The sequence below is a fragment of the Saimiri boliviensis genome, chromosome 20 (assembly GCF_048565385.1).
Source record: "Saimiri boliviensis isolate mSaiBol1 chromosome 20, mSaiBol1.pri, whole genome shotgun sequence".
In the NCBI taxonomy this organism is placed as follows: Eukaryota; Metazoa; Chordata; class Mammalia; order Primates; family Cebidae; genus Saimiri; species Saimiri boliviensis.
The window spans coordinates 6,821,216-6,832,548 of record NC_133468.1 but is presented as its reverse complement, the minus strand read 5'-3'; the positions used below and the strand labels follow the sequence as shown (position 1 = coordinate 6,832,548).

Sequence of the window (11,333 nt, the reverse complement as noted above, 5' to 3'; positions counted from 1 at the left end):
CAAGCCATCGGGTTCAGCAGCACCATCTCCCCTCAAAGACTTGCTGCAAGAGCAGCCTACTCTGCCCTGGTCAGGTGCAGTTCCAGAGAAGCCAGCCCTGCAGGCTCACCCCAACCGTCTGCCTTAGTGAGTCCAATCCACAATTCAAACTCCCTGGAAGCCCCTCCTAGGCCTGGGGACACCCCCAAAGCAAGTGTCAGGAGGAATCTGCACCCCCATCCCTGACCCCCACCTGGCTGAACTTCCTCTGGTCTCCCTCTGCCCTCTAAATTCACCCACCTCAGCCAGACGCTCACTCCTCCCTGCTAGGACAAGATCAAGGCTCCAGAATGAGCGTCAGGTGGGATCTGCCATCAGGGCTGCTGGGTGAGGAGAGGGGATGGGGATGGTAGTGGTGGGCAAAGGAGGTCATGCCCTGGGCCCCAGCACATGGAGGGCAGGGACCAGACACCTTCTCTCTCACTTTTGTCCACTATCTTTGGGCAATAAACCAGGCCTCAAACCCACCCAAGCTTTTCAATTCCCACTCCTCCGTAGGTCACCCTGAAACTGAGGCCTACAGTGTGAGTCCCCTTGGGTAGGGATGCCAGAGTTCCTCTCTCTAGTTCAGGAACTCCTCTTGGGCCTTAGGGAAGGCCTGAGGAAGGCAGGATGTAAGGTCCCAGGTTGTGACGGTCTTGGACATGTGCCCTCTCAGTGGGCCTCCTCGGAGGAATGTGGGTGAAGGTGCAGGTGCCCTGCGAGCCCCAAATCTGCTTTACAAGCTACCAGGTCCATCCTGTTACCCACTCACACTACTTGCTAGTGTTTGGGATGTGAGTGGAGGGCAAGAGAAGCACGCAGGCCTCCGGCCCCACTCTCTGATGGGGAGAGGTGTTCGCGGGATAGAGAGAGGGCTCCCTTTACTTGTCCTGCCTAATGTGTGGAAACATCTGTGAGAAAGGACGCTAAGGATGAAACAGACTTTGAGAAGGCCCCCACCCTTGGACTATTCCTCAGCTACGAAGTCCCTAGGACCCTGGGAAGGCGCCAAGGAGCAGCAGTCAGGCCCTGGCTTCCGCGAGGCGTCCATGGGAGAGCAGGGTGGAGGGCACAGGATCCTGGCAGCCTCTAGACTCAAAATCCCGGCTCCATCAGGTAACCTTCTTGCAAAGATCAGTTTCCTTATTTACAACTCCCCGCACCGCGCAAGTGGAGGAGGCGCCAGCCACACCCAGGTCACAGTTTATTTGGCCCGCGCTACCGGGCCGCCCGTGGGCGGCCTGGGCTGCCAGGCTAGGCGCCCTGCATGCGCAGCCCGCGGATGAGCTCGTGCGCCGTCTTGTTGAGGATGCCCCCGTGGACGCCACGTCGCCCCATGAGCACCAGGAGCGCGCGCGGCGCGTGGCCTACGCACACGGCGCGCGCGTCCAGCCCATTGGTGCGCGCGTCCAGCACGCCGTCGCCCTCGGCCAGCAGGTGGTCGCGGATGACGCAGCAGCGGCGGCCCCCCACGCTCAGGCCCGTCTGCAGGAAGGTGCACCGGTCGGGCCCGGTGAGCACGCCCACCTCCTGCGGCGAGATGGCGGCCAGCAGGCCCCCGGGCCGCGAAGCCCACACGCAGCGGTTGTCCGCGTGGCCCACGATGGCCACGTCGTCGATGCGCTGGTCCTGCAGCACTGCACTGATGTAGCCCTTCCAGTCACCCATCGTGCTCCGAGTGCGTCCCCCGACCTCGCGCTTCTCTGGGCTGTGTAGGGGCGCCGCTCCGGGAATGCCTGCAGTGCTATGACGCTCGCGGGGCGGGGCTGTGACGTCACACAAGGGGCCGTCCTGTAGCGACCACCCAGGCTAGGGCACGTGGGGCGTGGGCGTTTAGTGCCCAGGCAGTTCTAGGACTACCCTGTAGGACGGGTTTGGCAGAACGTGACGGTTCACTCTTGTAATCCCAGCGCTTTCGGAGGCTGAGGCGGCCGGATCTCTTGAACTCAATAACGCGATTATAGTAAACTATTATAGGTTCCTGCCGCTGTACTCCAGCCTGGGCCACAGAGCCAGGCCCTGTCTCCAAAAAAAGAAAATAATAATAATAATAAATTTTAATTGAGATGAAGTCTCACTATGTTGCCCAGGCGGGCCGCGAACTCTTGAGCTCAAACAATCCTCCTGCCTCAGACTCTCAAAGTGAGATTACAGGCATGAACGGCTGCATCTGGCCAATCTTTTTTTAATTTTGAAAAGATGATTTTATGAACAAAAAGATACCGTGTTTGGACAGCCAGACCCCCACCTGTATGCCAAAGCCTGTGCAAGGAGAAGCTGCATGTTATTCCTCATAAGAAACTACTGTTTTGTTTATAAAGCAGTTTGCACACCATACATTAAGATCACCCGGGGAGTCAGGGAACCAACAATTAAACCCCCAGATTGTGGTACTCAAGCATAAAAGAACATCAGAATCCCCTGCAACGGTGTTAAACAGATTGATGCTTCCCATCCCAGACTTTCTGTTCAGCAGTATAAAGTGTAGCCCAAGTATTTGTTATGTCTAAGAAGTCCCCTGGTGATATATTGCTAGCCAAGGGACTCTGAGACCCACCACATTAGTGCATGTTGGGGTGGGGACAAGGATATGTCACTCAGCCCTCAGGGTCCACACCACAGCCAATGCTAAATATTGTTAGTATTATTTATTTATTTATTTATTTTGGAGACATAGTCTTGCTCTGTCGCCCAGCCTGGAGTGCAGTGGCACAATCTTGGCTCACTGCAACCTCCGCATCCTGGGTTCAAGTGATTCTCCTGCCTCAGCCTCCTGAGTAGAGTAGCTGGGACTACAGACACACACCGCCATATCCGGCTAATTTTTCGTATTTTAGTAGAGACGGGGTTTCACCGTGTTGCCTAGACTAGTCTCCAACTCCTGAGCTCAGGCAATCCGCCTGCCTCGGCCTCCCAAAGTGCTAGGATTACCACTCCGACAATGCCAGGTATTTCTAACCATGATTCTCAACCTTGGCCGGTTGTACATGGAATTATCTGCGGAGTTTTAAAAACATACCAGTACCTATGCCCCATCCCTAGACATAACTGATTTAATTGGTCTGAAGTGGAACTTGGACACAGATTGGCTCAAAAAGCTCCCCAGGTGATCTTAATGTATGGTCTGAGAACTATTGCTCTGTAAACAAAAGGTTAGTGAGTTTCTTACGAGGAATAACATGCAGCTTCTCCTTACACAGGGCTAGGTATACAGTATCCTAGGCTCTGTCAACATTAGCTGGACCGGGATCTAGATCTTGCAGGTTGAGATCTCCTAGACCTTGTTTTCTGAGAGCTGTGGAGAAGGGTGAATCGCTTTTCTGTCTTGGCATTTCCCGACGGGACCCAAGCAGTAGAGCTTTCCTTATCAGCATTTTCAAAGCACTTTATTGAGTTCCTGCGCCATCTTGGCACGGCGCTGGCCTCACTGGGGGAATGGGACACCATCTTGCCGTCCATGCCCCAGCCCCTCTCCCACAGCGGAATCGCTGAGGAGGGAAAGACGAATCCCTGAGCAATCAGGAAGCGGTGTGCTCCTGGATCCAAGACAGGTAGTTGGCCACGTCGGTGTAGACACCTGGCTTGTTGCGGTCACCACAGCCCGATCCCCAGCTGACGACACCTCGCAGGGTGAGCTGGCGCCCTGCGGTCTGGTCCTCACACACCAGCGGGCCTCCGGAATCACCCTAGGCCGGAAACTCGCAGCTCAGCGCCGTCGGCCTGGGATTTGTGCCCGATGGCCTCAGGGAAGGGCGCTAACCCGGCTAAGGACTCACCTGGCACGCATCGGTGCCGCCCTCGAGGAACCCTGCGCAGAGCATGCCGGGGAGGATGGCGGCTCCGTGCACGTCCGGGGCTGAGCAGCGCTCCAGGGGCAGGAAGGGCACCTGTGCCTCCTGCAGGAAGCTGGAATATTCCTCCGCCCCTGCGAAAGCAGAGCGCCTTCCTCGCACCCCACCTGACAGCACGCGCCGCCCGGACGGTGGACGATGGACGGCAGGCTCTTCTAAACCCACTCTTGCTCTTCCCCTCCCCAAGGGGGAGCAGGTGCCATGAATTCAATTTCATAGACAAGGAAACTGAGGTCCGGAGAAGAGCCAGGATTTGAAAGTTCGGGAGCAGAAGCAGAAACTCCACCCCCACCTCCTAGCCAGAGCCACCGAACCTGGCTACCAAACTAAGCCGGAGCGCGGGGCCAGCGTCCTCGTTGGCCTTTGCAGCCCGGCGCCCAGAGAGAACCAAGAGCAAGTTCGATTCTACCTGCACCCCCAGGAGATCTGGGGATCCCAGCAGTGAATCCCAGGCCCTGGGAGGCCCTGCACAGTCTCACAGGTCAGCGCCACCTCTCCTGCAGGCCCCGGGACGATCCCAAAGTCACAGTCGCGGGCTATCACAAATCTCCTCCCCTGGCAGTCGTGCCTACCCTCGGACTGGTGGCCCCAACCGGCCACCTCACAGAGCGCGGGCTCGGGCTCGGAGGGTCGCGTGGCGCTGCTTGGCAGGCACACCGGCTGAACGTAAGGCGACAGGAGCGCGCAGCTGCCGTCCGCATCCTCCTGCAGGCGCAGCAGAGCTGACCCGGGCGTAGAGGAGTGTGAGGCGCGGATGCCGCGGCCCCGCCGTCCCTCCCTGTCCACGCACGGCGCCCCCACGCACCCAGGTCGTGCTGGTAGCTGACGGGCGAGAAGGCCTCGTGCAGGCGGTAGGAGCGCACGGCCAGCGTCTGGCACTGCTCACAGCTGTGGTTATGGCGGTCCTGGCCGAGCACCACCGTCAGCTCCTCGGGTGCGGGCCTGCGGGCGGATAGGGGCGAGGCAGCGCGCTCGGAACTGACCGCGAGCGTTCTGGGGGAGCCCCCTGCTCCCGAACCCCATCCTGTGTTCCCGGCTTCCTCCCGGGGAGCTCCGGAGGGGCGTGGAAAGAAGGGTGGGGCGGGAAAAGGCAGGGCGCGGGTTGGGGTGCGGCGCGGAAGCCGCGCGGGGAGACGGAGGAGCCGCGGCCTTCCGGGCGGCGCCGGGCGGGCGGGTACTCGCCGGTTCTGCAGGCAGTGAGCGGCGGTCAGCACCCAGCAGGGGGCGATGAGGCTGCCGGCGCAGAAACTGTGGCCCCAGTACAGGGCTGCGATGTAGGGGTGCGCCCCGGGCAGCGCCACCAGCCCGCCGACGATGCGGCTCAACGGGGACAGACGCTTGCGGAGCCGCTGCCCGCAGCTCGGGGAGACGTTCCTGGTCAGGGGAGGCGGCTGCTTCCGCCCGGTCGGCGAGGCTGCGGACGAGCCGGGGCTGAGGACCGGGAGCCCGCGGCCGGTCGGCCGGAATCCAGCTCGCCCTGCGCCCCCTCGGGCTGCTGCTTTCCCCCACTTCCTAACCTCCTGGGGTCCGGGACGTGGGCTGAGGTTCCGGCGATGTCGGCTGCGCGGGCATGGGCAGGTCGTCAAGCCTAGGGGGCATCCGGGTCGGAGGCGCCTGGCACTGTGCCAGGTCGCAGTACTCCCAGCTCAGCCGGTCACCGCTCAGCACGAAGCACCACGGGCGGACGTCGTTGTCCGGGTTCCTGTAGCCACACGAGGGGGCGCAGTTAGAGCGCCGGGACCCCGGGGCCCTGGGGCGGAGGGGTCGTCCAGCCCCACGCGGCGCACCGGCAGAAGGCATGGCCGCTCAGTCCCCAGTTCCGCGCTTGCTCGGCAGTCACGTTCGGGTAGGTGACCTCCGAGGCCCACGGCTGACAGGGCATACCCGAGAGAGTGGTCGTGGCCCGGCCGCGGTAGCTGAGCCCGCGGCCATCATAGCAGCTCGCCTGGGTATCTGAGGGGAGAGAGGGGGCTCCCTGCAGACAGGGCTGGGCTCTCCCACTGCCCTCTCATCTGCTTTCCCCACTCTCCCTTCTCGTTCCTGGCAAGCCCTTCCCATCTCGGGGGCTGGCCTTCTGCTTCCCCCAGACCCTCACTCACCCACGTCGCAGAAGGGTCCGGTGTAGCCCACCAGGCAGTGGCACAGACTGCGGCCCTCCGCCTCTAGGCAGCGACCCCCATGGAGGCACGGGTTGTCGCGGCAGGCTGGGGGAGGGAACACAGTGAGCCACCCCTGGGCCTACAGACCCTCCAGAGAGCTCTCCTTCCTGGCACACCACCCAGCCTCCTGCCAGCCTCTCTTCCTGATCCTCCTCCCTGGCCCGTTCCCAACCATCTGCTCACCCTGGCTGGCCAGCAGCTGGCAGTGGGCATCAGGACCCTTGCACCGGCATCTGGCCACACCTGCTTGCTCAGATCTATACCATATTTCATTCTGGTCGAAAAACCGGAGAAGCTGAGGCTCAAAGCACTTCTCTGGGGACAAAGAGGGACAGTGGTCTCAGGAGAGTCTACGACTGTGCCAAGTCTCTGGGGTATCCGGTGACCTCTTCTGTAGACCCGGGGTTGCCCCTGTCCCTCGGCATCTCCTCACCTCTCTGGCAGTGGTTTCCAGTGAGGTGTTGTGGACAGAGGCAGTGGGGACCCTTCGGTGAGTTCACACAGGTCCCTTGTTTCTGGCAGGGGCTGTGTTTGCTGCAGTGGTCTGAGAGATGGACATGGTGGGAGGAAGAGCAGGGAGCTGAGTCAGACAGATGGGTGCCAAGGCCCTACTTGAACCTACCTGCCTTGTGACCTTGCTACTCCAAGTTTCCAGGGCTTAGTTTACCCACCTGCAAAATGGGACCACTCCTTCCCAGAACTCTCCCTCTGGATTTCCAAAGGGCATTGTGGAGGGAGAGAAGGGGCTGGGCCCAGAATCCCAGGTGTGTGGGATCTGGTGGTACCAAGGAGAGTATCGAAGCGGGAGGAGAGAGCCCTGGGCCACCCTAGAGGCTGTGTGTAGCACCTTTCACTTTCTTGGGCTCCAGACAGTATTCCCATAGCTGGTCCTGATCGAAGTTGGGGGTGGTAGCACACCTGTAGAAAGAGACAAGGATTCCCTGGCCCGCCCTCCCCTATCACAGCCCCCTCCCTCCAAGCAGAGTTCCTTGTACAGAAGGACAGGCAGAGTCCATGTCTCCCAGGCCCCTGCTCCTGCTGCTCTGTGTAGTCTTACCAGGGCCGAGGGCCTGGCCGGCCCTTGTGGATGCATTTGTGGTACAGCTGCCGGTGGTACTGGAAGGGGAAGTGGCAGGGCTCCCCGGTGACAGTGAGAACTGCAGGGACAATACACTCCCTGAGGACTTCCCCTGTGCTCAACTGCCCAGGCACTGCCCCTCAGGGTCTGGTTGGGAAAAGGACAGACCCACAAAAAGGTCGCTGTGCACTGAAAACACTTTCCGCTTTAAAAGTTGGGTTCAGAAGTCAGATAGCTGGAGTAGACTCCTGACTCCACCACCTGCTATCTGTGTGACCTTGAGTAAGTCTGGAGTCTCAAGGCCTGGAAGAGCACTTGCCACAAAGTGGGCACTTAATAATACTTGTTGATCCTGAGAAATGGTCTAGGTGGACTTAAATAAATAAATAATACTTGTCGAATGTTGAAGTCACTGTTAACCACTCTGAGCCTCGGGTTCCTCATCTGTAAAATGGCAATAATAATAGTACAGTTGATCCTCATTATTCTCTGGTTCTATATTTGAGAATGTACCTACTTGCTAAATGTTATTTGTAACTCCCAAGTCAATACTCAAATGCTTTCATGGCCATTTGTGGACATGCACAGAGTAGTGAAAAATTTGCACATTGTGGTACCAGTTAAGGTTCAACAAGATGACACGCTGCTGCTTCTTGTTTCAGTGCTCGTGTGGAACAAGTGTCCTTTTCAGTCTCCTTAGTGCAATGTTTTTCACACTTTGTGCTTTTGTTGGTGATTTTGCTTTTGGAAATGGCCCCTGAGCCTACTGCTGAAGAGCTGTCTAGTTCCTAAGCACAAGAAGGCTATGTTAGAGAGGAAACGTGTGTTAGATACACTTCATTCAGGTGTGAGCTATAGTGCCATGAGCTTAGCATTAATGAATCAGCAGCACATATGTTAAGTTAAACGTCTTTAGACAGAATCACACATAAAACAAGATTATATATTGTTGGTTAATGAAAATGTTGTGAGCAGGGGCTCACAGGAACGTAATACTGTTTGCTAGTTCAGTGTTCACTGTGATTTTATGAACACAACCACCGCAAATAATGAGAATTGCCTGGGTCTTCTTTAGAGGAATTGTTGTGAGGCTTATAAGGCGATGCTGTGGAACACTGAGCGGTGTCTGGCACATAGTACCTGCTCAATACGCATTTGCCGCTATTTTGTCATAGGCAGAGTGCACTTGCCAAGAACCAGGACAGTCAATGGAAATAGAGGGATCTGAGCTAGACCTTTAAGATGCAAATGGGGACCTGGCAGAGTGACTCCATGCCTGTATTCCCAGCACTTTGGGAAGCTGAGGTGGGCGGATCACCTGAGGGCAGGAATTCGAGACCAGCCTGACCAACATGAAGACACATCCCATCTCTACTAAAAATACAAAAATTAGCCAGGTATGATGGTGCTTGCCTATAATTTCAGCTACTCAGGAGGCTGAGGCAGAGAATCACTTGAACCTAGTAGGTGGAGGTTGCAGTGAGCCAAGATGGCGCCATTGTACTCCAGCCTAGGGGACAGAGCAAGACTCCGTCTAAAAAAAAAAAAAAAAAAAGATGCAAATAGGATGGACAGATGGAGAGGAGGGGGACCCTAAGCAGGGAATTAGGCAAGGTTAGAGCACCAAGTGTAGGTAAGGCAAGAGGGAGGAGAAACTTTTGGGTGTGTGGTGAAGAGAAGAGACTGAAGGAGTTCAAGGTTGGAATGCACAGGGCCTCAATGCTATGCTCAGGGACTCAACCCCACCAGGTCAGACCCACCAGCATAGGGTCCATCTGGTTCACAGGCCCTGCTATGTTGCATACACAGGTACATTTTTTTTTTTTTTTAATTTGTATTTTTTGAGACAGAGTCTTGCTCTGTTGCCCAAGCTGGAGTGCAATGGTGTGACCTTGGCTCACTGTAACCTCCACCTTTCAGGTTCAAGCAATTCTCCTGCCTCAGCCTCTTGAGTAGCTGGCACTATAGGAGCATGCCACTATGCCCAGCTAATTTTCGTTCTTTTAGTATAGACGGGGTTTTACCATGTTGGCAGGCTGGTCTCAAACTCCTGACCTTGTGATCCACCTGCCTGGGCCTCCTGAAGTGCTGGGATTACAGGCGTGAGCCTCCACACCACGCCTCTAGGTACTTAGTGTCTGGAAGAATGAAGGCAATGGGGAGCTATGGCAGGGCCTGAGGAAGGGGGAAATGACAGGTACCCCTCATCTAAAAGGTAGTTTAATAATAAAAGCTAATATTTGTAAAGCATTTCCATGCACCAGGCAATGGGCTGAGTGCCTCGCATGGGTTTTCCTTCCCAACAAGCCTAAGAGGTTTACTATTATCAACCTGGTTTCACAGAAGGGGGAGTAGAAGCTTCGAAAACTCAAATCACTCGCCCAGAGACAACCAGCTCATAAGTAATAAAGCTGGAATTCAGAGGCATTCAAATGCCAGAGACCAGCTCTTGACCATTCCTTGCCCATTGAGGGCCCTGGCCTCTGTCTGGCATGTTTCTCTCTGCCCACGAGACGTGCTGGGGAAAGGAAAAGAAGAGGAGAAGCTGATGAAACTGAGGGAGGCTGGCAGGAGCCCAGGTGTGATGGTGCCAGCAGCACATACCTCAAGCACCTGCTCCGAGCCAGGCTTGTGGGCACTCAGACACAGCCCATGCCCTGCCCTCAAGGATCACACAGCTCAAAATCACTCTGAGACCCTGGTGCCTATGGGCATAAGACCTAGAAGCTGGTAGGCACTAGACTAGACTGCTCTAAGACTGCACACGCCCCACCATACACATCCCCACCCAAGGGTATCTCTGGAGGGGGAGCCAGGCCACTTACCCACTGTGTGCTCTGTGTCTTTGTTCTTATGCTCCTTGGGGCCTTTCCAAGGTGGAATCTACAAGGCAGAGAAGAAGGCAGGGAACTGCCTAGAAGTCATAGCCTGTTACCGATCTGTTGCTAGTCCGCAGCTTCCTCTCACAGCCTAGAAATGCAGAGATTTCTTCCCAAACCTTTTCTACCTCCTCCCATTGTCTTCTTAAGGCCCATCTCCCCGAGAAATGCGGGCTGTGCCCTTCCTTGTATCCACCCACTCTGGTTGTCTGTCTCCTTTGCCTGGGCCTTCAGGGCTGGCCTCACCTTTCCACATAGGCCTAGTCACCTGAAACTTTAGGTCATGAGCAGAGGCCATGGCTGTGATAGTGACCCCCTGCCCCAGGACCATCATGGCATGTGATAGCGACCCCCCGCCCCAGGCACAATCCTGGTTCCCACAGCACTCACCGAAAGTGTTGACTCCAGGCTCACCAGCAGGAACCCTAGGAGCAGCAGAGCCCTCATGGCGTCTGTCTGTTGGTCCAACTGCCTGCCCAGGAGTCCAGATCAATAGGGCTGGCCAAAGGTCTTGGAAGTAGAGATTGGTCAAGCTGCCCTCCTGAGCCTGGTGTGGCACAGGCTGTTTGTGGATAGCCAAGTGGAGCGGCTTCCTTGGTCACCCGTGGAGGGTCGGGAAGTTGGGAGTTGGTAGGTAGGGGTAGAATGATGCAGAGCTGGACTCCCCCTCTCTTTTCTAGATAGTGGGACTAGAAGCAGGAGAAGGGACACTCTTGTGCTCTGGGTCCTGTGGAGATGAGGGGTTAAGGAGATCAAAGAGACACTCTCTTTCTTGGGGATCTTGGAGTCCACTGGGAAATGTGTTAGTTTTCTTTCTTTTTTTTAATTGCATTTTAGGTTTTGGGGTACATGTGAAGAACATGCAAGATTGTTGCATAGGTACACACATGGCAGTGTGATTTGCTGCCTTCCTCCACTTCACTTACATCTGACATTTCTCCCCATGCTATCTCTCCCCACCTCCCCACCCCACCGTCTTGACCCAGCAATCCCATTACTGGGTATATATCCAAAGGATTATAAATCATTCTACTATAAGGACACATGCACATGAATGTTCATAGTAGCACTGTTTACAATAGCAAAGACCTGGAACCAACCCAAATGCCCATTGATGATAGACTGGACAAGGAAAATGTGGTACATATACACTGTGGAATATTATGCAGCCATCAAAAATGATGAGTTCGTATCCTTTGTAGGGACATGGATGAACCTGGAAACCATCATTCTCAGCAAACTGACACAAGAGCAGAAAATGTCTTAGTTTTCTATGGTCATGTAACAGATTACCATAAACTTAGTAGCAGTTTACAACAGTACCCACTTTTTATGTATTTGTGTA

The 11,333-nt window shown here is 55.9% G+C and overlaps 2 protein-coding genes across 2 annotated transcripts; both read right to left on the bottom strand.

Moving 5' to 3' along the window:
• Window positions 1–14: 14 nt before the first annotated feature.
• Window positions 15–3,286, bottom strand: PFN3 (profilin 3). Its single transcript, XM_074390716.1, has one exon. It carries the CDS (start codon window positions 1,687–1,689, stop codon window positions 1,276–1,278), a length of 414 nt encoding a protein of 137 aa, XP_074246817.1. The 5' UTR covers window positions 1,690–3,286; the 3' UTR covers window positions 15–1,275.
• Window positions 3,287–3,380: 94 nt separating this feature from the next.
• On the bottom strand, window positions 3,381–10,485 carry F12 (coagulation factor XII). Its single transcript, XM_003936097.4, has 14 exons — window positions 10,379–10,485; window positions 9,935–9,992; window positions 7,089–7,188; window positions 6,879–6,949; window positions 6,465–6,575; window positions 6,215–6,346; window positions 5,972–6,076; window positions 5,660–5,825; window positions 5,390–5,574; window positions 5,055–5,286; window positions 4,678–4,814; window positions 4,445–4,594; window positions 3,798–3,946; window positions 3,381–3,707 (listed from the first exon to the last, which is right to left on the bottom strand). Exons 1-14 carry the CDS (start codon window positions 10,433–10,435, stop codon window positions 3,540–3,542), a joined length of 1,821 nt encoding a protein of 606 aa, XP_003936146.2. The 5' UTR covers window positions 10,436–10,485; the 3' UTR covers window positions 3,381–3,539.
• Window positions 10,486–11,333: the final 848 nt, after the last annotated feature.